The sequence below is a fragment of the Rattus norvegicus genome, chromosome 8, assembly GCF_021556685.1.
Source record: "Rattus norvegicus strain SHRSP/BbbUtx chromosome 8, alternate assembly SHRSP_T2T, whole genome shotgun sequence".
Lineage (NCBI taxonomy): Eukaryota > Metazoa > Chordata > Mammalia > Rodentia > Muridae > Rattus > Rattus norvegicus.
In genome coordinates, this window is record NC_141541.1 from 98,563,717 (window position 1) to 98,588,331 (window position 24,615).

The following is a 24,615-nucleotide window of genomic DNA, read 5'->3' on the forward strand; positions in this document are numbered from 1 at the left end:
TGTTATAGATGTCTCAGAGAAGAAGCTGGCACCGACCTCAGGCTGAAAAGGTACCAGATGACCCTGAGTGCTCAGGGACAGCAACGCTTTGTTTTGTTTTGTTGTTTTATTACAAAGCCCCAGGTCATCTGAGACTTTGAGTTGGTGCCTGAAGGGCTACCCTCAGGTGCAAGCATTAGCCACTGGCTTTTAAAATCCCAGCTGACCGAGAGCAGTGCCTCACCCCCTGTTGTCCATGTCCTAGCTTACAAACTCATCCTGACAGGGAAGTACCTCACAGGTAGTTAGAAAGTGAAGAGAACCCAAAGAGACTGGGCCAGCTTCTCTCAGTGTCCATGGACATATGAGCAGCTTGCACAGGGACCAGGACCTGGCAGCTGTGGGAAGCCATGGCTCAGCTTCTCACCACCTTCCAGTGACACTGTGGAAAGGGGCAAACGCTTAGGCATGGGGACTCAAGGGCTGAGTCCAATTCCCAGCTCAGCCCCATAGCAACTGCATCATCTTTCGGCATGCATGTACCATGGTGTGGAGATGAAAACTTGCAGGAGTCAAGTCTCTCCTTCCACTATGTGGGTGCTAGAGATTAAACTTTGGCCATCAAAACTGGTGCAAGTGTCTTTACCTAGTGAGCCACCTTGCTGGGCCTAGGCAACTAACTAGCCTTAGCTCATTATCTTCAGCCTTCCTATTCTCCAGAGTCCAATGAGGGACCGGAAGTTGCTACTCGGTATGTTCCGAGAGTGGATCTGGCTGTATGGGGCCAGCCTCACTAAATACTGGCTCCCTTTTCTGGCCAAACAGGAGCTCCTGCAGTGCTGACATTTCTCTGGAATGTGCTGGACGTCCTAAGATAATAGAGCTGCGACTCAGATGATACCAGCAATTAGCTGGAGGATAAGAGGCAGGAAAGGGTTAATCCAGCCAGGTAATATTCATCACAGGTAAGGGTGGCAGGAACTGAGGAGCCCCTCACAGCTGTCCTGGGAACACAGTGAGGCAGTTTGGAGGGGAGGGTGTACTCTGGACCTGACCTGGAACTTTCTAGATGAGCAGGGGATGGTGTTCTGGGAGAGAACTCCCACAAACAGGGACAGTGCCCTGTCACTAGAGGGTGAACGGTATCCAGCAGCTTTATGGGTGGGTGGAAGCTGTCCATGAGCCCATGGGACTAGCCTAAGAGGAGCAGAAAGCAAGGACAGGCTGCGTAAGGAGGCAAGGTTGGCTGTGGACCAGGGGAGGCAGCTGCAGCAGAGCTGTGGTTGAGAGACAAGAAGAGCTGGAGAGCAAGACAGTCAGGAAACAGAAAAGGGTCAGGACAGCAGAGAAAGCAGGTAAGAATACTAGGGCAGCCCCAGGCCCTGAGAGAGGTGAGTGCCCAAGGCAAAACCAAATGTAGACGATGATCTGGCCTCTTCCAGCCCATACCACCCTGCTCAGGCCCCTGATGTCAATGGTGTGAATGGAAATGCACCACTCAGATCCTCTGAGCTAATCCTACAGCTGCTTTCAGGATCCATCATTATCTTTTCTCAGAAACTAGAGAAAGGCAAGGTAGGGCACCAAGGAAGCTGATCCTGTGGTACCTCTAATGGCTGAGAGTCTGTTTCAACTCACTTCTTCTCCAGGATGGAGTCCCACCCAGCCTCCTCAGCAGCCCATTGTCATCCTACAGGCACATCTCCAGGTGGAGCCTGCATTCTGGGAGGCCTGAGGTAACAGAATAGGCTCCCCCTGCATCTTTGCTCTGTGACAGATTGCCATCAGGAGGGCTGTCTCTCTGTGGTATGCAGTGAGCTGAAGGAGCTGACAGAGTCCACACGGAGATCAGTCACTGCAGTCATGTATGCAAGCTGTCCCCCAACCCCCATCCCCAACCCCGGGTTAATTAGGTCACTATGGTTCTATGCCAGTGACTAAGACAAAGTGTTTTTAGAAGTACCTGGGATCCTAATAGAGTCTTTGTGTAATAGTCTCGAGGCATGAAGACTTCCACAATGGTAACGAGACACCAGAAAGCATCCTCTTGTTCCAGGTAAAGGAGCGCCACTGCCACCAACCTACAGGCAGACAGGATTAGGTCAGTGCTGGCACCCGCTCCTGCTTTCACCAGGACACCTGCTCAAGCCATTTTCTCGAGTAGCCAGTGTGATTTCCACTTCTCTAATGAAGAAAGGTAAGCACATCTGGGCAAGTGACAGATCCTCTAAGACCTGAAGAGAAAGGCCACATTCCTCTGATTCTTCATTTGATTTTCGTTCAAAATTGAAATTATTCCCCAGTGAAATCACCTCCCTGTGATACATTAGCCTTGTTTAAAAAAATGTTTCGCTCTTACATTTTGCTAATGCAGCTAATTCTTTGAGCTCATTGCTTAGAATGTTTTAATTAATCCTTTAATGTCTGGAAAACCGGGAAAGGGGATAACATTTGAAATGTAAATAAAAATATAGCCAATAAAAAAATAAAAAAAAATCTTTTAATGTCTAAAAAACAAGGTGAATGTGAGGGTATGAGGAGGTTTACGAATCTGACTTCACCCACTACCCAGCTGCCTCACTGCAGGGAGGACACAGGATCGCACAGGATCCCATGAGAGGCCTTCGGAACTTCCTGAGGTGGGCATGTGAGGCAGGAGAGGCTCACAACACATCAACTGCTGTGTTGCTCACAGTGGAAACCTGGCTCCAAACATTTGAACACTGTCACAATCAAGAGGTTGTTGGTAATGACTAATCCCAGTTTTGGAGTAGTCTTGAGCACAATTGAGGCTCATGCCTGGGCAAGTTGGCAAGGCCCGTCTCAGAGTTTGGAATAGAGGTGAGTGTGAGGAGGTGTGTGTACTGGGGATGCAGCTCAGTGTACAACACTTGCCTAGGAGTATGCCTCAGGCCTTGGGTCCAGTTCTCAGCATCACAAAACAGGGGTGGGGATGAGGCTGACTTAGGGCAGAGAGCTGGTCTGACATGCGTGAGGCCCTGAGGTCAGTTCTCAGAAATGGAGCAGAGTTGAGGAAAAGTCCCTTTGTACTTCGCTGAAATCCAAGAACTTCTGCTCTAATTAAAGCTTATCTGCTTGAGTCATAGGGAAAACATCCTTGCTTGGAATTTGCTCTCTCCTTTTTCTTTGATAAAAATGAAAGAAATCAGCAAACCTCAAATTAAAAAGCAGGGCCTGGGTAGGAAGCAAGGGGGTGACCTCAGCTTCCTAAAAGGGATGGGGAGTCGGGAAAGTGGGGGGCAGTTACACAGACAAAAATCAAATAATCAAAGGTGTACCCTGAGGACACCAGGAGTGGGGTGAGACATCCAGAACTGAGACTGTCAGACGTCATTTAAACCGAGGCTGGAGATGATATGCACAAATCCAGAAAGAGACGGCTCTTACACTGAAGAACAAGGCTCTCGGAAGACAGGAAAATATCTCCCCGACCCCAACTTTTAAAACTCAGAAGTGTTAATAGCACAGGAGCAGAGCCAGTCAGAGCTCTCAGTACTCTAAGGTTCACAGACCTGTTGGGGGCAGGGTGGGTGCCCAGTTAGTCTTCACTGTGGTGTCCTGGACTTGGTTTTCAGCTTCTAGTATGTTTTAGTAAATACAGTGTGAGCTGTGGCTTTAAGTAAAACCAAGACCGCTTTAGGCTGGTTTTGGTTTTTAAATGTAGACTATCTAAGAGATCCTGAAGTCCCTTTTAAGCTTCCAAGAGCAGAGAGAACTACCCCATCCTTGATGACAGAGGAGTCATGGTTTCCCAGGTAAAGAGAACAACTCTGTCCTCGCTGACAACGACATCATGGCTCCCTGGTAGCCATTAGGCTTCATCTGCTTTTTAAGTAAGTGGCAGTCCAGCTTTAAACCTTCCCTCTCATAGCTCTCCCACTGCAGACACACAGCTTACTGAGGGTGGGGTCAGAAGCTGACATGGGTCAGGAGCCTCTGAGCAGCCAGACTTAACGCCAGCATTTGAAACTCATACACACACACTGCTTATGGGAGATCTGCTCAAGTACCCACAAATATCCACCCCCCAACTCCTTTTTGAGGTGGGGTCTCATCATCTAGCTCTGACTGCCCTAGAACTCACTATATAGACCCAGGCTGGCCTCGAACTAACAGAGACCCATTTACTTCAGCCTCCCAAGTTCTGGGATTAAGTGACCATGCCCAGTTTATCTCTCTGACAAGCTACTTACTACCCCTATCTGGAAAGGAATACGAACACATAGACTGAAGTGAGAACAGAAAGCAGAGAGAGATGAAGCAGGGTAAGAGGAGACTCATGGTGAGAAGCCGTTTCCGGCACTCAGAGTGTGGCACTGAGAGGAGCTGGGTAGGGAGCGGACTCTGGTTACTCCCAAAGCCTTATCCTGGTCCAGCACACAGAGCTCAGGATGGCAAGCCTGGGGCACCAAAACGGTGAGAGGCCCTAAGTGGTTTTTGCTTATGAAAAATATTCAAGACCTGTAAGGGAGTCTACTCAAACTGGCTACAAAACTGAACAGATACGAATGAGAAAAATTTATGGGGAGGAGGGGGTAGATGGGGATGCATATATATATGCAAGAAAGTTTAGATCCTTCAAGGGCTGAGTTTTAATCAGCAGAAGAAAACAAAAACCCAAACACTTGAGGAGCCTGCATAGGCAAAGGGCACAAGCTTTTGCTCCATCAACTGTCAAGCAGAGTGGTCAGATTCTTACGATTCAAACCCAAGTGTGAAGAGAAGAGCAAGGAGGGAAAAAATGAGACTCCAAGATCTTCAAGTGAGCTGACGTCTGTGCTGACTCATCCCAGTGCTGGGGTCTAGCCGAGTGCTACTTGTGCCACTGAGCCACAGCCCACACCCCTCTGTAGTCCTTATGCTTTCTGAAGCAGAATCTGCCTGCCTTATTCTGGAACTGAGGTACTACATCATGAAAACTATCTTGCTGCTATCCCTCCTTTCCCCCAGGATACAAGCATTTCTCAGTCAGCTGGGAGGAGAGGGAGCTGCCGGGTACTGCCTGGTACCCGGAGTTTTTCTAAACCACAGACAGGAATAGTTTGACACCCACCTGTTTAGGCCTTGGCAGTAGCCAATATCCGGATTCCTCCACGAGAAGGCAAGCAGGACATTGCGAAGCTTCTGTATGCCCTCTGACGTGGGGCTGGAGTAATGTTTGTTATTGGGCAGAGTCCGAAGCAGGTCCAGCTCAATCTGCTTGGAGGCCGGGTTCTGTTTCTCTAGAGCCTTCTGGAGTAAGGCCTGGAAGTAGCCTGGCTCCATGCTGTCCTTGAACTTCCTGGTGTGACGGTCAACACACCACTTCCACACCTTGGAGCGGTGCTCATGGGGAATGCCTGCTCGGATCAGGTTTTTCAGCTCAGGAGAGCACACCATCTCCCTGTTCATTGTGCTTGCAAAATAGTTTTCCCACTTGACCCCAGTGGAAACTTCCTGGTTTTCTGTGAGGTACAGAGTCTTCAGGTCCAATGCTCGGACCTTGGCGACCAATTTCTCTTCCTCATCATCGTCAGGGACAGTCCTAAACCCGTAGATATCGAACTCACTGTGGACAAACAACAAGAGGGTCTTGGCAAAGGGTGCAGAGAAACAGGACCCTTTCAGATCACGAAGCACATACGCTTCGCAACTGAGCAGGGTCAAACAAGATCGCTTCTCAATAGTGCACAGGGAAATTCACTTTCAGATGGGTTAAAACTCTGCATATAAAGTCAGGAGGAAATACAGACACCATTATCATACAAGATTGATCTAAGCTGGGCACAATGGTGCACACCTCTATTCTCAGTATTCAAGAGGCTGAAGAGGGAAGACTGTAAGGTTGGAGCAAGTCTGAGTGTAGCTAGAAAGACACTGTCTCCAAAGGAGAGGGTGTGGGGATGGGACAGAAAAGAAAGAAAAAAGAGACCTCTTCATGTGGCTATGCCACCGTACATGTCCATGCCTTGATATATTACATTTATATACAGAATGGTTTCTTGCTTCAAAGGATATTATTTTAATAAAAAATAGTATCTTACTATGTTTACCAGCCTAGTCTCAAATGCCCAGGCTCAAGGGATCCTTCTGCCTCAGCCTTCTAAGTAGCTGGGATTGCAGGTGTGTGTCACTATACCTGTTCAGAAGGCATCATTTTAAAAGGTGAAGGACAAAGAAGAGGGTATTGGTAAGATGTTGGGTATGAATATTAATCAAGGCTTTGGTGGACAGGATATGGCCCCACAGATGTCAACATCCTACCCCTGAAATCTGTGACTAAATACAGGGAGAGGACAGTGGCAGTGATACTAAGGTTACAGAATTAACACAAGGAGACTGAGTTACCAAGGAACCCGATGTCCACATGAACCCTTCAAAGAGAAGGGAAGGCTGAAGAACAGATCAGAGGAAGATGACAGAGGTCGAGAAGAGGCAGGAGAGACAAAAGGCACAGTGTGTGTGTGTGTGTGTGTGTGTGTGTGTGTGTGTGTGTGTGTGTGGTACTGAGTGTGTGGTGTAGGTGTGAGTGTGAGTATGTGTGAGAGTGCACACTAGACCAGCTGCTGATGCTTGTGACGATGGAAGAGGTCATGAGCTCTAGAATGCAAGTGGTCCCTAGAGGCTGGGACACAGGGTCTTGCTTTATCTGCCAGGAACTGTGTCTACCAACATTTTCAATGATGGAAATGAACTGTTCCCCAGAAACTCCAGAAAGGAGCCCGGTCCTTGATCGAACTGAGATTTTGGTCCAATCAGACATTATGTTGCCTTCTGACCTAGGAACTCTGACAGCAAACCTGCTGCTGAGTCCCTGGTTAGTCATGGCAGTATCAGAATCCAGTACACATCTGACACTGAATACGCTAAAGTCTCAGGAACTCTGGAAATTTAGCAGAGTTGAAGGCATGCACTTCCTTCACATCGGGAATCTCCTTTCTCTTCTACATCCTGGAGAAATTCTTGCCTGGGTACACAGAACATATACCATGGTGTTTGTAACTAAGAAAACTGGAAAAGTCCTATCTGCTTTTCATGAGGGGGAGCAATAATGCCACTGTGGTCTATTTACCTAACGGAGTTCTGCAAAGCGGTAAGAATGTACGGGAAAAAGGGAACACTTCAGAACAGCGCCCAGAGGTCACCAGTGACTACGAACAAAGCAACCATATATGATGTGGGTAGCACTCTTGAACTTGAGACTCTGGCTGCCTGGGCTGGGCCTTATTCATGTGCCATAGGATGTGTAACCCAGAATATGCTACAGCACTTCCTAACGTAGCCACCTCACTTAAGAGTGAGAGCAGATCCACCTGTAATGAGCATTTAACACGATTCTACATGGGAACCACTTAATGGTCCCTGCATCCAGAACACTGTTCACAATATGTGTTTTGCAACAATGGTGTCGGTTATATTCTGAAAGTTCATTTCTGTCATTTGACAAGCACAGTCAATGCTGGAAGGGAGGATCTGTCAGCCCGGGGAGGCTGTGTCAAAGGCCTTTGTCTGAGGCTGGAGGAAAGGCAGAGAGGAGACTGCAAAGAGCAAGGCCCAGAGACAGTGCTATATCCGAGTGACAGAGACAGAAGAGGCTGCACCAGGTAACCTGCAGATTTCTCCTAGCCCTGACACGTTGAGACTGGTCAGAAATTATATGAGTCTCTAGTACAAGATCCAGTCGAGGTTCTATGACCCCCTCCCATAAAAAAAGACACTGTATTTTACAGGTTATATGTCCAAGTGCATCTTGGAGGTGGGTCCATGGTTTGTCTCAGATGGAGTGGTGTTAGGCTACTCAATCAGGTTCCAGAAACCACCTTCCCACACAAAGAAAAGCCAGCTTCTCTCCACGGCCTGTTTGCTTTCAATTCCCCCCACAGACAGGATGCAGTGGTGTCATGAAAGGCACCAATTCTTTGGAAAACTGGCCCCTGTAGAAGGAGGTATATATTGGAGGTGAGGTTACTTTGACATGGTCTGGGAATCAATAGGCCTAGCCTGATTCCAGCTCCATCACTTGACTTCTGTGGTAGAATGACGATGCCTGCTTTGCTGGCCTGACAGCACTTGCCAAGGGCATCAAAAGAGACATACAGTGTTAAGTGCCCTAGGAATGTCTACTGCTGTGGAAGGGAACTTGGGATACGGGCAGACTGCCCCAACAGACTGAAGCATATTTACCTGACCAGATGAGGCTTGACAAACGCTTGCTCTGGCTGCTCTTGGCTCTCAACCTGCAGAGCGTCCTCCAACAACTGGGCTATGACATCCCTGGCAGGGCCCTGTTCTTCTGAGCAAACTGGTGTCTTCATTTCTTGGAGCAGTATCAAGTATTTACTTTCAACCTGGCAGAGCTTGGCTTCCAGGCTAGAGTACTACAGAGAGCGTAAGGTGTTACCTCCATCCAGAGACAAATACTGACAAAGCAAGCCTTAGATATCACAGGCAACCAATCAGCCCAAACCAGCATGCTCAAGTGAGCCTGCTGCAAACTGTAACCCAGGCAAAAAAAGGTAACTCATGCCTGAGACCCTTTCAGGGTTAAAAGAGCCTGCTATGGCTCCCCTTTTGTCTAAGCACAGAAAGGGTGCCAATAAGCAGAGAACCACCCTTCAGCATGGTTAGAATGGGCAACAGAAACTGGGTCACAAGCCAATGACTGAGGTCGAGCCTACCCTGACTTGGTTACATGGGTTGTGAATGCACTGACCCATGCATACCAACTTTGTTAGGACATTATGTCCTGGCAGGATCAGTCCCCATCTGCCTCCTGACCAGAAAAATCAACTTTACCCAGCAAATATGCAGGAATAAGGCTTTAGAAATGTGCTTGGGAGGCTGCTCAAAATAGTACATGCACACAACAGCTGTGGACACACGCCAGGCACTTATAACTCATAAACTGGACTGCTTGTGGCCCCTTACCCTTTCCAAAGCCCTCTGCAGCCATAATCTTAAACCGGCCCTGCTAAACCTATGGGAAGGTAATATTCTCACCACTCTTGTCTCACATGTGTGAACCTAAACGTCAACAGTATAAACAACGATCTAAACAACGATCTAAACAAAGATCTAGGTTACTTTAATCTGGAGCAACCCTACGATTGCACTTTGCTTTCATTCACGACTAAAACTGCGTACCAAAGGCCACGTGTGAAAGCATTTCTTTGTCATTAACAGGGAAACGTACTAGACGTTCTTTACACGTTCTGATACCAGTAGCCATGTGTCTCCCATCATGGTGGCTGGGTAGGTTTGAAAGCACATCTGCTCAAGCATGGTTTCCACCCTCCCTTCGAGCGGTACGATGTGTCTGTCCTGACTTACCTTCGCCATCAGATCCCTCTCTCTCCTTTCTGCATTTCTTCGTAGAGCTGAGAGTTCCAAAATTTCCTTGTTTAGAAATTTATTTTGGCTTTTGTACCCTTGTAGACTGTCCTGTTGGGAAATTTTTTTTTTATCAATTCATGTGGGTTGCATGTTGGCTAATTAGCCTATGTAATTAGCATCTTTAAGCTAGTGCAAGTTCTAAAACAAATGGAAGGCGTTAGTAGGCGCTCTCTGGTGAATCTTTTTGGCCTCTTGAGGCAGCAGCAGGAGGTGGGAGAACATTTACTCATCAGTGGTGCTTTCTTCTCAGCTGACAGCAGAAGAGGATGCACTTCCTAACTCCAGCCACACCGATGAGTTGGTGACGAGAGAAAGCAGTCACTTGATATCCTTTTAAACCAGAGACGGACTGTATTCTATGTAGGTTCTTATTTTTACTTACGTAGTTCTATATTTTTAAAAGGCTATAAAAATATACAAACACCCTTAATTAAGAAAGGCACGTAACAATGACCACCACTGCGACCTGTGGTGCATCAGGCACTCTGGAGGGAACACTCTTCATTCTGTACAGTGCAGTTTCAAACTGTGGAAAAGTTGGAGGAGGACATTAGGCAGAGGGTAGAGTTCAGTGGTAAAGTATCTGACTATCAGACACAAGGCCCTGGGTCCAGTCCCCAGCACCACCTCCCAAATTACCAAGAACACAGTCAGCCCTTCACTGAGCTGGCCAACTGTTCACTTCTGCAACATTTATTTGTATTTAGAGAATACAAAGATGGAGACAGAGGTTTCTTTTTCCTTTTTGTAAAGACAGGATTTATTATGTAACCTTGGCTGCCTGGGAACTCACTATGTGGGCCTGTCTGGCCTTGAACTCAGAGATCTGGCTTGCCTCAGCCTCCTGTGGTTACGAAGTTTGCCCTACTCTACCTGAAGGAAGGTGTAACTGAGTAGGGAAGAGTTTTCATGAAAATGATCTGAAAATAAGTTTAGAGACTCCTTTAGATCATCTGCGTGGTAATTCAAGATGGCTTCTAAATAAAGATGAATTAGAACCATCTTTAAGGCTGTGGTTGGTGAAAACACCTCATAAATTCCATCTTTTGTAACTGTGTCCTTGCTCTGGCCCTGACCATTTCTACATATTTCTCCAGACACTCTCCGGTGTCCAGACTGAACTTCCTTGAGGCTGTAGTCTGTCCAGATGAGATGCTGAAGAACTAGAAAGTCTCCCTGGTACCCCTGACTTGCTGGCACTCATGGAGCATGTGCCACAGGTCATAAGTACTCTGGGCAAGGCACTTAGACCTCCCAGTCCCAGGAGCCATCTCGTCCTTATTTCCCAGACAGCCCCGCTGCTGTGCATCCATTAAATGCTGCACCAAGAAGCCAGCTTCTGAGTTCGGAGGCCGAGGCTGAGTGATTGAGTCTCCCCACCTGCACCCCAACCCCTGCACTGGACCAACTTAGCCTCAGCAACTCAAGTTGTAAAAATGTCTGACCTAAAAGAGGACTAAAGCATTCTTTCCTGGTCCACATCATGGTTTTCCTCCTCTCTCCCAGCATCTTTAAAACACTGTGTTTGGAAACAAGGAACAAATGCATCATTGTAGGGCAGCTCAGTTAGAGGAAGGCTGGCTGGAGAGAAACTAAACATACTCAACAGCGAGGGAAAGATTAAGACTACAGGAGCTTGGTCCTCACTGGCTGTTTGGATTTGTCTTTAGTGTAAAATTTGCGCCCCAGGCTAAGTATTTGCTATAAGTACACTTTCTGATCTAACAATTAACATCTGGCAGTAAAGACTCCACAAGGTGCCAGGCCCAGATGTGGAGTACTTCTTCAACCTTCACAGCACCCTGTGGGGGTGGGGGAGTACTGCTTCACAGATGACCTCAGGTCTCTGAGAGCTCACCACATAAAGCTGGCTGAGCTCCGTGCAAGCTGTCCACACTCTTCTACATCTCCTTTCTTCACAACAGCAGCTCCTGACCTTGTGGGAGAAGTGGATCTCACTGAGGTAACAGGCCCAGGCAAAGCAATGCCAAAAACATGAGGTCTTGACATAGGAACACACCTGATAATCACCCGCCACTCAGGACACACCCCTGAGTAAGCCTCACCGTGCAGACTTTAGAGTCACGGCTTTAAAGGTTGAGGGCTGTTGAAGATTCAAAACTATCCCAGCTACCCAAGGAAACGGGAGGAGATGGCCCACTTACATGAGGTAAGTTAGCAGTCTACCAAGGTTCAGTGGTCACAGCAGCCACTCGGCCCATTCTCACACCCTGGCTCAGATCCCTGGGAAATACTTTTTTCCTGTACCAAACAAAAACTGCTGTCTGGAAAACCCATGCTACAAATGGCGACACTAAGCGTACAACTACTTTGGACAGAACATTAAGTTGGGCATATAAACTAAACTGCCTTCTACAGGCAACACTAGCCTTGTATAAAAAGAAAATGAAACAAAACCAAACAAGCAATCAGACATGGACACTCACACCCGGGACTCTCAGCCCCTGGGACACAGAGACAAAGGATTACCTTGAGTTTGAGGCCAACCTGGGCTACAGTGATTTCTGGGTCAGCCTGAACTACAACACGAAACTTTGTCTCAAAATGTAAATAAGTAAAATAAAGGCTGTTTTATAGCAGATATAAATATGAAACAGTGAGAGGTGCTTTGGTTTCTCATTAATAAATCCCACTGGGAGCTACGGAGAGGGCTTAGGCAGTAAAGAATATGCTACACAAGATGAGGACCTGAGTCTGAATTTCCATCACCTATGGAAAAGCCACGTGGGATGGCACTTCTCTAACTCTGGTGCAGGGAGTGTGGAGACAGGAGGCTACATGGGGCTTCCATGGCCAACTAGTAAGCTCTAAATTAAGACTTTGTCTCAAAAAATATTGTGGAGAGGTATGAAGGAAGAGTATCAATGCACGAGTATACCTGTACATGTGCAAGTTCACATGCATGTGCACCCACAATACATACATACTGGCTTTGTGCTGTCACTAAAACAGACCACCTACATATCACAGCACTGCAGCCGCTGCTCCAGTGTTCGCAACTCCGAAGTCCCTGGCTAGCGGAGCACTCACTCGGCTCATTGCTGGCAAATGCAAGGTGCTGGACGCCATGAAGCACATGATCTAGAATGATCTCAACGGCAACACACTTGGATCCTTCAAGGATAAACTCCATTCGGAACTCAAACACCTAGAACCAACAGCTGTGTGGGAATACTGAGGGTAGCAGGCATATTGGGGTCTGCTGGAGTCAGTTGGGCTCTACCTAATGTCCAGTGTCCCAGAGGATGCTTGTTTACCTAAAACTTCTCTGGTAAAGTCTCAGGAGCTGCGGAGAGCAAAGGCACGCTGGTCCTCTCTACAGCCTTCCTCAGCGCAGCCCAAACGGTTCAGCTCTCTGCTCTGGACCAGCAGGATGCTCTACAGGCATAAGGGACAGGCTGCCCCTGCTTCCCACAGGGAGCGTGCTCCCTCTCCCTCATATGCTGCTTCTCAGTCCAGTTCCTTTCTCTTCAGGAGCCAGCCGCTCAGCCCTGGGCTACCTGAGAGAGGGGCACTGGAAAGACAGCTCTGACCTTCCCTGAGTGCAGGACTTCTCACGTTGGGCAGGTTCTGACTGAGCAGGCTTCTCTTCCTGTCTGCCTGGAGCTGGGTCCACTTTCCCAGCTGGCCCTCCATTGACTACTGGGACAATACGCTTACCCAGGCCTGTGGGAGGCTGTACAAACTAAGTCTGTGTTTGTATTTATGTACACAAAAGGGAAACTGACAACCTCCTTGGTATCATGAAGTGCTTCAGCTATTTCCAAACCAGGGACAGGAAGAGCTGAAAGTGTCCCAGGCAATGGCAGCAATGGCAGCAGTGGCAGCAATGGCAGCAGTGCTCGAAGTACTTCTGAGGCAGCTCTTGGGATCTGACCGTGAAGTCTCTTTCTATACCTCACCCCTGCTCTGCTCTTACCAGAACTTGCTCCTGACAACCTCTAGGGGTCAATGCAGATGGAGCTAACTGAGTTTGCAGTGTCGGCCTAGAAAGCCAGCCCACACCCTGCCCTTACTTTTAGCCTGTCCAGCTCCAGCTGGTCCCGGCTGGCTGGGGTGGCCAAAGGAGAGCTGGGTCCCATGGTGGGCGAAGACACGCTGCCCTCACATTCGCTGAGCTTGATGATGACCTCGTCCTTGGCCTGGATGGTCTCCATTAGCATCCCCAGCCGCTCATTGAGCTCTCCCACCTTGCTCTTCAGAGTCCTCACTTCCTGCTGGAGACTTTCCTTCTCCAGGCCGAACCGCTCCAGCTGGCCGCTGAGGCCCAAGATCTGCTCGTCCTTTTGGTGGAGGAGCTCCAGTGTGTCCCTTGGGACCCCCTGGCTGATCTGGTGGCTCATAAAATACTTGTCATATTGTGAGGATCGGACCGTCTGTTGGAGCAGTTGAACGAGCTCCTAGAAGCCAAGACAATGAAGTGAAGAATAAGAAAGCTGGGGTGTGGGGGAGAAAAGCAGAAATCATAACAGTGTTATATAAGTAGTCACTGGAATTTGAGAAAATGCAGGAAGAAACTCCACTGGAAACATTTTAATATTGAACTTCCTCTTGAAAGACCTCAAAAATAGAGAGGGAAAAAATGCAGTCCACAAATACAGCCTGAAGAGAACAATAATAGGAAACGGGAAGTAATGGACGTGCATGCTGTAATTAGCAATGGCTCCTGGCACAGGCTTATCAGTGCTAAGGGATCTGTGAAGAGCTGTGTGGTGGCACATGCCTGTAATCCAGTGGGGAAGCAGGCGGACCAACTGCTCCAGGCTGGCCTCGGTGACACAGTGAGATGCAGTCTCAAAAATAAATGAATAAATAGAAGAGTGCGTGCGTGTGTGTGTGTGTGTGTGTGTGTGTGTGTGTGTGTGAGTGTATGTGTATGACAGCGTGTGTGTGTGAGAGCGAGAGAGTGTGTGTGTGAGTGTGTTTGTGAGAGAGTGTGTGTGTGTTTGTGTGTGAGAGCGAGAGAGTGTGTGTGTGAGTGTGTTTGTGAGAGAGTATGTATGCGTGTGTGTGAGTGTGTTTGTGCGTGTGTGAGAGTGTATGTGTGAGAGTGTGTGAGTAAGAGTGTGTATGTGAGAGAGTGTGTGTGTATGACAGCGTGTGTGTGAGAGCGAGAGAGTGTGTGTGTGTGTTTGTGAGAGAGTATGTATGCGTGTGTGTGAGTGTGTTTGTGTGTGTGTAAGAGTGTGTGTGAGAGTGTGTGTGTTTGTGCGTGTGTGAGAGTGTATGTGTGAGAGTGTGTGTGTGAGAGAATGCGTGTGTGTGTGTGTGTGAGAGAGAGAGTGTGTGTGTGTGTGTGAGAGAGAGTGTGTGTGTGTGAGAGAGAGTGTGTGTGTGAGAGAGAGAGTGTGTGTGTGAGAGAGTGTGTGTGTGTGTGTGAGAGAGAGAGAGAGAGTGTGTGTGTGTGTGTGTGTGTGTGTGTGTGTGTAGATGGCTCAGCCGTTCAGAGTACATACTGCTCTTGCAGAGGATCTGAGTTTGATTCCCAGAACCCACATTAGGAGGCTCACTGAACCTGACATTGGTTTCTGGCCTCCGAGGATGCCTACACTTACAAACTCATACATATAATTAAAAGTAAAATAGAAGAGGGAGTGATCTAGGCTCTAAGGTTCACTGAGGTGTCCAGCGATTAGGTAGAAGAAATTCTTAACAGTTTAGAAAAATGTTATTGTCTAACAGGACGTGGAAACTTGAGAACTGAACGCTGAGGAACTGGGCATGGCCGTAGAGAGGAGCACCTGTTACCTGCCCGTGGTCTAGGGTCTTTCAATAAACGTGAGCATAGCTCAGGGCACAGGATGGTAGCCCCAGCAGCTTCAGGGAAGGGCTTCCGGGGAGCAAGAGCTTTACTCCTCAGTCTTTGGCCCACTGAAAGTACACAGACATGGAGAGATAGTTACCTTCTGACTGGATAGGTCCTTCTTGAGTTGCTCCAGCTCCTCCTGCTGGCTTTGAATCTGCAGCTGCATTTCAGGGACTGGCTTAGCGAGACCCCCACTGCTGCCTGATGATGTTCCCTCGATCAAAGGGTCACTACTGCTGTGGCGGTTTTTGTATGACCCAATTATGTCTTTCAAGGGGCGCTTTCCTTTGTAAGGATTCCGTCCAAACTCAAAGGGGAATCCTGAACTAGTGACTCCTGTATTGAAAAAAAAAAGTTTTTTTTTTTTGAGCCAGTCAAACCTTCTGGTATTTTTACAAATCATACCCTGGGGTATGTGGACTCATCAACCCATGAAGAAAGCAGGACAGCCAGATGTCTCTTTGTCCCGTCTCATTGTAGAGAATGCCCAATAGGCCTAAAGCCAGCAGAGAGTCTTTGCTGGACCACTCTTTATATCAGACTACAGCAGCATGAGCACTGTGAGGAAAACTGAGGTGCACCAGGCAATCCCTGGCTTCTTACTTTTACTCATTTGTTTTTGGTTAAGAACAAAATGAATGTTTTTTAAAAAGTATAAATACACTGTTTGAAGTGCGACTTTACATATTAAATAATCCAAATAATAGTTAGTGTGGACGGCTTCAAATGTACACTCAAAAATACAAACTGGAGACACAAAAGTTCTATGGTCTCTTGATTATTTAAAGCTAGGAGAGACAAAGGCACCCATCAGTGCTGTTAGAGGAGCACAGTGGCCCCTGGGGTCAGACAGAGACTGGAGGACAGGGTGGGCAGGAGCACCTGACACTGGATGCCTGGTGTGCTTGCTTCATGACAGCTCAGAGGCACACGTCTGACTTGGGGCCTTGCTTGGATCTAGTACGTCTCCAAAAGGCCCATGTGTTAACGACTTAGGCCAGCAGCTTGCTGGTACTGATGAAAACTGGGGGCTTAATGTAAAGTCTTCTAGATAGTGTACCCCAGGCTCCTTCTTTCTTTTGCTTTACGGCCACAGGTTCCCGCAGTGATACACCTCTACAGGCACAAAGCGATGGACTCAGTTGGTCACAGACAAAATAAATCCTTTCCCTACATAAGATAGCTTCCCTCGGGGCTGGAGAGATGGCTCAGTGGTTAAGAGCACCGACTGCTCTTCCTGAGGTCCTGAGTTCAAATCCCAGCAACCACATGGTGGCTCACAACCATCTGTAATGAGATCTGATGCCCTCTTCTGGTGTGTCTGAAGGCAGCTATAGCGTACTCATACAATAAAATAAAAATCTTAAAAAAAAAAGATAGCTTCCCTCAGGTACTGGTTATAGTAACAGGAATAGGATTAATGTCACCAGTTCTCCAGGGTCTGTGATACTATGTTTTCTTCTTTTTGATACATCCCAACTTTCTGTAAATAAAGATGGTGTGTGTGTGTGTGTGTGTGTGTGTGTGTGTGTGTGTGTGTGTGTGTGTTTCTGAGACAGAGTCTTGATATACAGCTCAGGCTCCTCTGAAATGAGCAATCCTCCTGCTTTGACCTCCCTGGCCCTAAACTACAGTTATATGACACAATGCCTGGCTTAATAAGTACAAAGTCTCTTCAGTCAGCATCTCTGTGATGTACAGAGGCATGGCAGGTATTAAATTTCCCGGAAGAAGTTTGCAGCAACCAGGCTACACAGACATTTACTCCTTGTAGCATTTTATAAACATGTATGAATTACTGCCCCGCCCCCACCTGTATCCCCACTCCTATAATGCACGGCCCCACCACTTCTCGCTTCCAGGGACTCGGCAAGCCGGTGTCGCCTCTGTCCCTGGAGGTAACAAATGCAGCACAGGTGCAGCAGGGCACAGGTGCAGCAGGGCACAGGTGCAGCAGGGCACAGGTGCACACGCACCTTTACTCCCCTCAGGCACTGGCTTTTTCCTGTCTTCCTGTGCGAGGGACTCCTCCAGGTCCTTAGGAGGCGGGTCTAGAAGTTCCCACTCTTCATTGGTGTAAAACACAGTCCTGCGACTCTCACTGTGCCCTCTCCCAGGACGGAATGACGACATTGAATTTCTATTTAAAAACAAGAAAGGGCAAAGCAAAACACAGCTGTATATAGGACTGATAAAAATGAAGATTTGATCATACCAAATGTTGGTGAGAATATAGAAAATGAAAAAACAGACATTGCTAGTAGGTTATTAGAAGCTCAGAAAGCAGCAATGCAAAGTTAAATTGAAGAATTTCTTAAAAAACAAAACCCCCAAAACACCTTATTTAAAAATCGCACATCATGATTAACTGGACCCAAAGTCTTCGCATCTCAGAGGACTTCTGTACAGTTAGATGAGCTATTCCGACGCTGGGAGCTTCACACTGGACTATGCGCTTTCACCAGTGAATATATTCTTATGAGGACTGCCTTTCTCAAGAGGCCAGCATTTCCTAAGAGACACCAGAACATAGACTACATTATCCATGCTAACCACTCCTTACACTGATGGTCACCTGATCGTCAGCAAGAACATTAAGAGATTCAAGTAGGGAAATATAAGAACTGGTTATATGTAGGAAAAAAATAAACTCGAGCTTTACCTCATACGACACATACAAACTAATTCATAATATACTATAGAGGCAGGTCGCTGTGGCATACCCCTGTGATCTCAACACTTAGGAAGCTGGAGCAGAAGGATCCTATGTTCCAGGCCAGCCTGGGCTATCCAGTGAAATCCTATTTCAAAATAAAAACAAAACATGCCCCACCAAAGCTTCTAGAAGAAAACAAAGGGGAAAGTGCTTTTTACATTAAGTTACACTTTCTTCCCTTTTTGTATGTATGTGCACACATCTGTATGTGTGCACACATGCATGTGTAGGCCAAAGGTCAACTTAAGGTGTCTGCCTCAATCACTTTCCAGCTTAGTTTTTGAGACAGGGTTAGGCTCACCTACTTTGCTAGTCTAGGCAACAAACTGCAAAGATCAGCCTCTCCCCAGCCCCCTGCTACAGACACACATCTAGCTTTTTACATGGGTCCCTGGGGTCCAAACTCAAGTCAACTTTATTTCCTTACTAAGCCATCTCCATAACCCCACGTGAGACAGATTTTCTAAAGAGGACTCTAAAAGCAGTCTACAAGACAAAATGAGCAAAATTGAGCTTATTAAAACTTTTCTCCTTTGAAAAGTATTTGCGAAATATATACCTGACAAAAGGCTCATATTCAGAATATTTAAGAATGTTTAAAGTTCAATAAAATGAATAAACAACTCAATTTAAAAATGATCAAGAGATGAGAAAAATAAATTTAAAATAAAGAAAGAAAAAGGAAAAATATATGCAGTTTCTTAACTAGTAAAGTTGGGCTTAAAAAACTTTAAAAAACTCTTTTAAAAAACTTTATGGCGATTCCACAGCAATGCACATTCACTGCACATCACACTCTGAAGCTGAATTTTTCCTGGGCTTGTGATATGCAGAAAGACACAGAGCTGGGAGTGACTTCCAGTGAGCCCCACCGTATCACAGGTGACCTGAACAACTGGTCCTCTACAGAGTTCATGAGGCTAAGCCACGGTTTTTGTGGGGTCAGGTATATAAAATGCCCATTTGCCTTTCTGTATTTTCAACTTACGTTTGTGTTTGCTAGGACAGGATCCTACCATGTAACCCATTCTAAGCTGAGGGGCGGCTGTCTAGGAATGGTTAGGAAGATAACATCAAGGTTGGAGAGGTGGCTCAGTGAATAAGGTCACCTGCTGCTCTTGCAGAAGACCCCGGTTTGGTTCCCAGCACACACATGGCAACCTGCCACCATTTTTAACTCTTAGTTCCAGGGCATCCAACCACTTCTGGCCTCCATAGGCACTAGACATGCATGTGGTACACTGACATACATACATGTAGGCAAAACAGACATAAAATAATATAAAAATACTTTAAAAAGTATCGCTAGTTATCACATATTAGTTAAAAAATGCATCATACCTCCAACAGCTAAAATTATAAACCACAGCAAGCCCCAGTGTTTGGGAGGATGTGGGGCAACTGGAACTGGCCGGTAGTGTTGGTGGGAACGTGAAAAGGAGCAGTCACCTTGAAGAGTTATGTCAAGTAAATGATGAATATAACTGGCCACAGGCCACAAGGGCTCATTTATTTTAAATTCTTACCAAAACACCGCTACAGTTAAAGAAAGCAGCTTGGAGGATGCCCGAGGTCAGGGATAAAGGGAGGGCCCATGAGGGAATACACACACGTATCCTCTCTCCCTCCCGTCCCACCATCTGAAACCGTCTCACTATGCATATAGCCCTTGCTGGCCCAGAATGGACAGACAGACCAAGCTGGCTTCAAGCTTTCTGAGATTTGCGTGCTTCTGCCTCCCAACTGCTAGGATTACAGGCATGTGCTCTGACATGTGCAGTACATGTGGGGTGTAATTTTCTAACATTTCTCAGCCTGTACACCTAAAATAAGTGAGTCTAACAGGCAAGCCACACCTCAGTATGGCTGCTAAACCAGGAGAGAAACCCATGCATCACTGATGTTTGCTGAGGCAGATTGAAGGTGAGCAGGAAAACTAGAGAGTCTCTAGTCTGAACTAGTCAGATGGCACCGTTGTATGAAGTAGTTATAGCTCAGTACTTTATTTCTTTCTAGTGTTCATTGCTATGTGTGTGTGCACATTATGTGCAGTTGTGGTTTCCTGTGCATGCATCGGTGAAGACCAGGTGTCAGGATCAAGTATCTTTCTCCAATTCAATTCAATTCAATTCAATTCAATTCAATTCAATTTTTTTTTTTTTTTTTTGGCTAGAGAGATGGCTCAGTGGTTACGAGCACCTGCTCTTGCAGAGGACCTGGGTGTGATTCCCAACAAACTCCACTGGCTGCTTCCAACTGCCTGTAACTTCAGTTCTAGGAGTTATGATGCCTGTTCTCTGTGGCACCAGGCATACATGCACTACACAAGTATACATACACACAAATAAGTCGTACTCATTAAATAAGCATTTTGCTTATTTACTGGGAGGAGGGGGCAGGAGGGATGTGCACCACGGTGCATGCGTGGAGGAAGCCAGAGGACAGGTTTCCAGGTCTCCGGTAATCAGTCTTGGTGGTGGGCACATCTGTCTGCTCGGCAGTAATCTCATTAGCCCTTTCCACGTTATTTTTGATAAAAGGTCTTGCTGAGCCTGGCACTCACTGTGTTAGCTAGATTGGCTGGCCAGAAAGCTTTTAGGAGCTCCTCCCCAGGACTGGGGTTACAGATGGTACCCTAATGCTTGGCTTTTACATGGGTACTGGGGATCCACAATCAGGGCCTCATGCTTATTCATTGAGTCATCAAGTTCCTTAACATTTGTGCTTTATATAGCTTTGGTTATCCTGGAACTCCTTTGTAGGCCAGGCTGGCTTCAAACTCAGAGACCTGCCTGCTTCTACCTCCCAATACTTGTGTTTTTAAAAGCATGGTTTACTCCCTTGTATATGAATTATACTAAAGTTATAGAAGGTTTTAGGGGAACAAAAAGAAACTATATAGCACACATAGGTTCTCATCCTGCTGGCAAACTATGTGAAGGCATTGCTTTGCGTGCACACACGCATGCAAGCACACACACATGTAGCTTTAACGTTGAGTTCCTAGAACTCGGTGATTACACTTGTCTGAGTCCTGGCAGCTGGTTTCTTACTAAGTACTGAAACCACCGGCGGTAAACAGAGTAAGCGCTCCATGTTACTCACAGCCTAATCTCTTCTGCTGCCTGGCTCTGTGCGGAGTGGCTCTGTCAACATCCGGGGAAACCTAAAAGAGCACGCTATAGTGTCTTAGTGAATTCTGGTTTCACAACATCTCAAAACTGTGGAGAATATGATTTCAAAATAGTTGCTCTGGAAGAGAAGGAAGTCTCACAAGTGCTTCATCTGCCCCTGCACATTCCCAGCCCCTGTGAACCTGCCCCCAACAGTTCGAGGGACATTTTCCAGGCCTGAACTCCTTGTGTCCTGCTCTCCTATGACATGTTTCAGGCGTTAGAATCTCCTTGCCACTTGGCATGGCTCCAGAATGTGCTCTTGTGCCCTCCCTCCTTGGGAACGGTTGTGGAACACACTGCCAGTGAGGAGCGTGCTCGGAAGGAGTGAGCTCTGCCTACCGCTCCTGCTCTTAGAGTCAACAAAAAAAGGAGAAACCAGAGAAGACCCGAACTCAGCCCAGGCGGGAAGAAAGGCAGTTTCAATAACTAACTTCCCTGTCATCTGCTTCCCCAGCAGGGCTTGTTTCCAGGCTGTTGCAAGCCCCTGCAGCTGAAGGACAGCTGAGGGACAGCCTAGGGTGCTGTGTCAACTGCCAAGGCTTGGGCAATGGAGAAATGAGATTGGTTTCAAAGTGAACCCTCTTTCAGTTGAAGTATATTTAATCAAGCCCTGGGTGAGTGTGTTCTTGGCAGAACCCAATTCTTCATTGTGCAACACACTGTGCCACACTTTCCAAAATAAATAAATATAATTTAAATTAACTCAAACTGTATTTTTTTTCTTTTTTTCGGAGCTGGGGACCGAACCCAGGGCCTTGCGCTTGCTAGGCAAGCGCTCTACCACTGAGCTAAATCCCCAACCCCCAAACCGTATTTTTATACTCAAATACTCACTGTAAGCATGAGCAAGTGGACACTGGAAGTTGAGGGAAGTGTTTAGAAAGGTCCCATCAAGTCTCTCCAGAGCCTTTAACTTCTCAAGCTGCCTGTACAGCCACACTGTGGCCAGCACCTGAACTCCTCAGTGGTGAGAGGCTGGGCTAACGTGAGCTTGGACTTACAGAAGGCTGGAGGCAGCAGGGGAGCAGGCGATCCCAGAGGCAGTACTCAGCTCCCTTCCCTTAGACCGAGGTCAGAAAAACAAAGCAAGGTGTAGCCTCTCACTGATGCCTTCCTCCCCGAGACAGAGTGACTAGCAATGCCTCCTCTGAAGTGATGAGCAGATACCACAGTTGGGGAACAGATGGAATAAACTAGGGCCAGCCATGCAGATGAACTCTGTGGACCAGCCCCAACAGAGCTACCGAGTTAGGTCGCTCCAGGCTATACAGTGTCTCAGCTCTAGGAATCATGAAGCTGTCATCCACACCCCGTTGCTGCCGAGCCTCTCACTGCAGCTGAGAGCACAGTCCTGGTGAAAGTGGGCCTCATGACTTGGTGGACAGAGAAGCACATCCAGGGGAAAGTCAGGCAAGCGCTAAGGCACGAGACAGTGGGTAATGTAGGGTCTTTAACAGGCAAAGAGAATTCCGGGGTGCTTACATATACAATTCCATTTCTAGTAGCTACCTCTTGAATAGGGACTTAAAAAGGCTTCTTTTTTTTTCTTTCTGTTTAAGCCCTTGAGAAGGAGCAGGCTTCTCTCTTTACAAGCACGCCTGCCTTTCACCATCAAGTAGAAACACATGACTAGGAAAAAGGACAGACTGAGTGAAGCTAGTGGGTGGCAGCACTCAAGCCAGGTGAGCGTGCTAGCTAAGGGAAAGCTCACCGCGGTGGGATAAACAATGCCCACTGCCCATGATGTGCATATCTGAATCCCAGGAATGGAACTCTGCTGTTGGGATTACACGACGAATCTTGAGTTGGGGAGGTCATGCTGGGTTATCTGAGGCAATGAGAAAGGCTATCTTTCTTGTCATCAGAAAGGCTAAGAGAGCAGAATGAGCTGATCCAGGACACGGAGAACTTGGCTCCTGCAACAAGTAGACCCAGCAGCACCAACAGAAGAGGACGACTGCTCTCCCTGCCATAGCTCCCAGCTCTAAAGAGAATGTGAGACTTGGATTAGTGAATTCCTGATGGCCTTGGGTAAGGGCAGAGATGGACACTCTTTGGGGCTCGGTTTCCTATACTGAGTCAGATGCCATCCTAGCCATGGTTAAGGTCTTCCAGTCTGCAAGCCACAGCCATGATTTCTTTTTTTTTTTTTTTTTTTTTTTGGTTCTTTTTTTCGGAGCTGGGGACCGAACCCAGGGCCTTGCGCTTCCTAGGTAAGCGCTCTACCACTGAGCTAAATCCCCAGCCCCAGCCATGATTTCTTTAAAGCTAAAGAAGTCCTGATAGTGACCAGGTCCTTGGAAGTGCATGGTTCCAACCATGATGGAAAGACTAGACATCAACAGCAACACATACAGCCTGGCCAACTTCTTCCACCACCTTCCCTGTGGTTCCCCTCTAGAAGATCTGGCTCTGAAAACACCAACGTGACTACAAGCCTCAAATGTCTTGGCACAGGCTGAGCTATGCCTTAAAATGAGGAAAATATAAACAAGTACCACCCAGCCACACACATGAATGACTTCCCCAAATGAACCAGATATCTGGGTACTGGTTAGGGCTGAGGTTGCCTTTTCCTTGAAATGGGGCTCTGAAAGAATTGAGTCACCACCAGGCATAGGCCTAGATGACAAAACCAGTAGATTCTTGGGAATCTCAGTCACGCATACAAGTGACGTTGCTACCAGGCTTGAGGGGTCATGAGGAGAGCAGAAATGAAGGGCTAGGAAATAGTCAGCAATAGAAAAAGGTTTCTAGCAAGTTCAGCCTTCCCATTCATCTGGGAGGCAGAGTGTGTGTGTGTGTGTGTGTGTGTGTGTGTGTGTGTGTGTGTGTGTGTGTGTGTTCACCTGACATGAAGGGAAAACTCACTATATTTATGGCCTCAAAGAGTCAGAGCAATGCCAAGAGCAGCAATGTCTGTAGCACTGCATCCTCTAGGCACCGTGGCCGAGCACTGACCATCAGTCAGACCCTGTGAGGCAGTGGTTATTCAGAATGCCACCTGGAATGCCATACGAGGTCTAGCTCCTGTACCTGGCGTGGTCTGAATGGTGGGTGGATTAAACGACAAAGTCATCAAAGCAGGAAACCAAGTAAAAGTAACTACAGCTGCAACAGGGGTGCCTAAGCACGAGTGTAGAAGTGGGCCTGCCTGCCAGGGCTACGGGCTACCGTCTGCTTGCCAGGATAAACCACACTTGTGCGATGCCACCCGACTTCTCTAATCCTGTTCTGCTGCTGCTGCTCTTAAGGAAGTAAGGACACACACTCACAATATAAGACGAGAATCTTAAAGGCTTTCAACAAGTCTTCTTCTAATTCCTCATAACCATGTCACCTACTGTCCCTCAACAATATTTTAGTGGCATGGCCACCTTTATCAGTTTTCCCCTAAGCATCTAACTCATTTTTAGTGGAAAGTAAATCTCCTATATCTTAAGGAATTACTAAACGATTCAATCGTATAATGCAAGAACAGTTACAATGGGCATCTGCGGCTGTGTGGAGGAGAATGTTCCCCG

General features: G+C 47.2%; 1 protein-coding gene across 3 annotated transcripts in view; it reads right to left on the reverse strand.

Moving 5' to 3' along the window:
- Positions 1-24,615, reverse strand: part of Tbc1d2b (TBC1 domain family, member 2B) — a 68,259-nt gene that overhangs the window by 10,616 nt on the left and 33,028 nt on the right. For 2 of the 3 annotated variants that reach the window (NM_001413794.1, XM_087562257.1), the window contains 7 exon segments: positions 1,943-2,060; positions 5,054-5,548; positions 8,164-8,357; positions 9,310-9,420; positions 13,410-13,793; positions 15,297-15,535; positions 17,176-17,339. In NM_001413794.1, the coding sequence (NP_001400723.1) occupies positions 1,943-2,060; positions 5,054-5,548; positions 8,164-8,357; positions 9,310-9,420; positions 13,410-13,793; positions 15,297-15,535; positions 17,176-17,339 (1,705 nt within the window). 3 annotated transcript variants of the gene reach the window in all.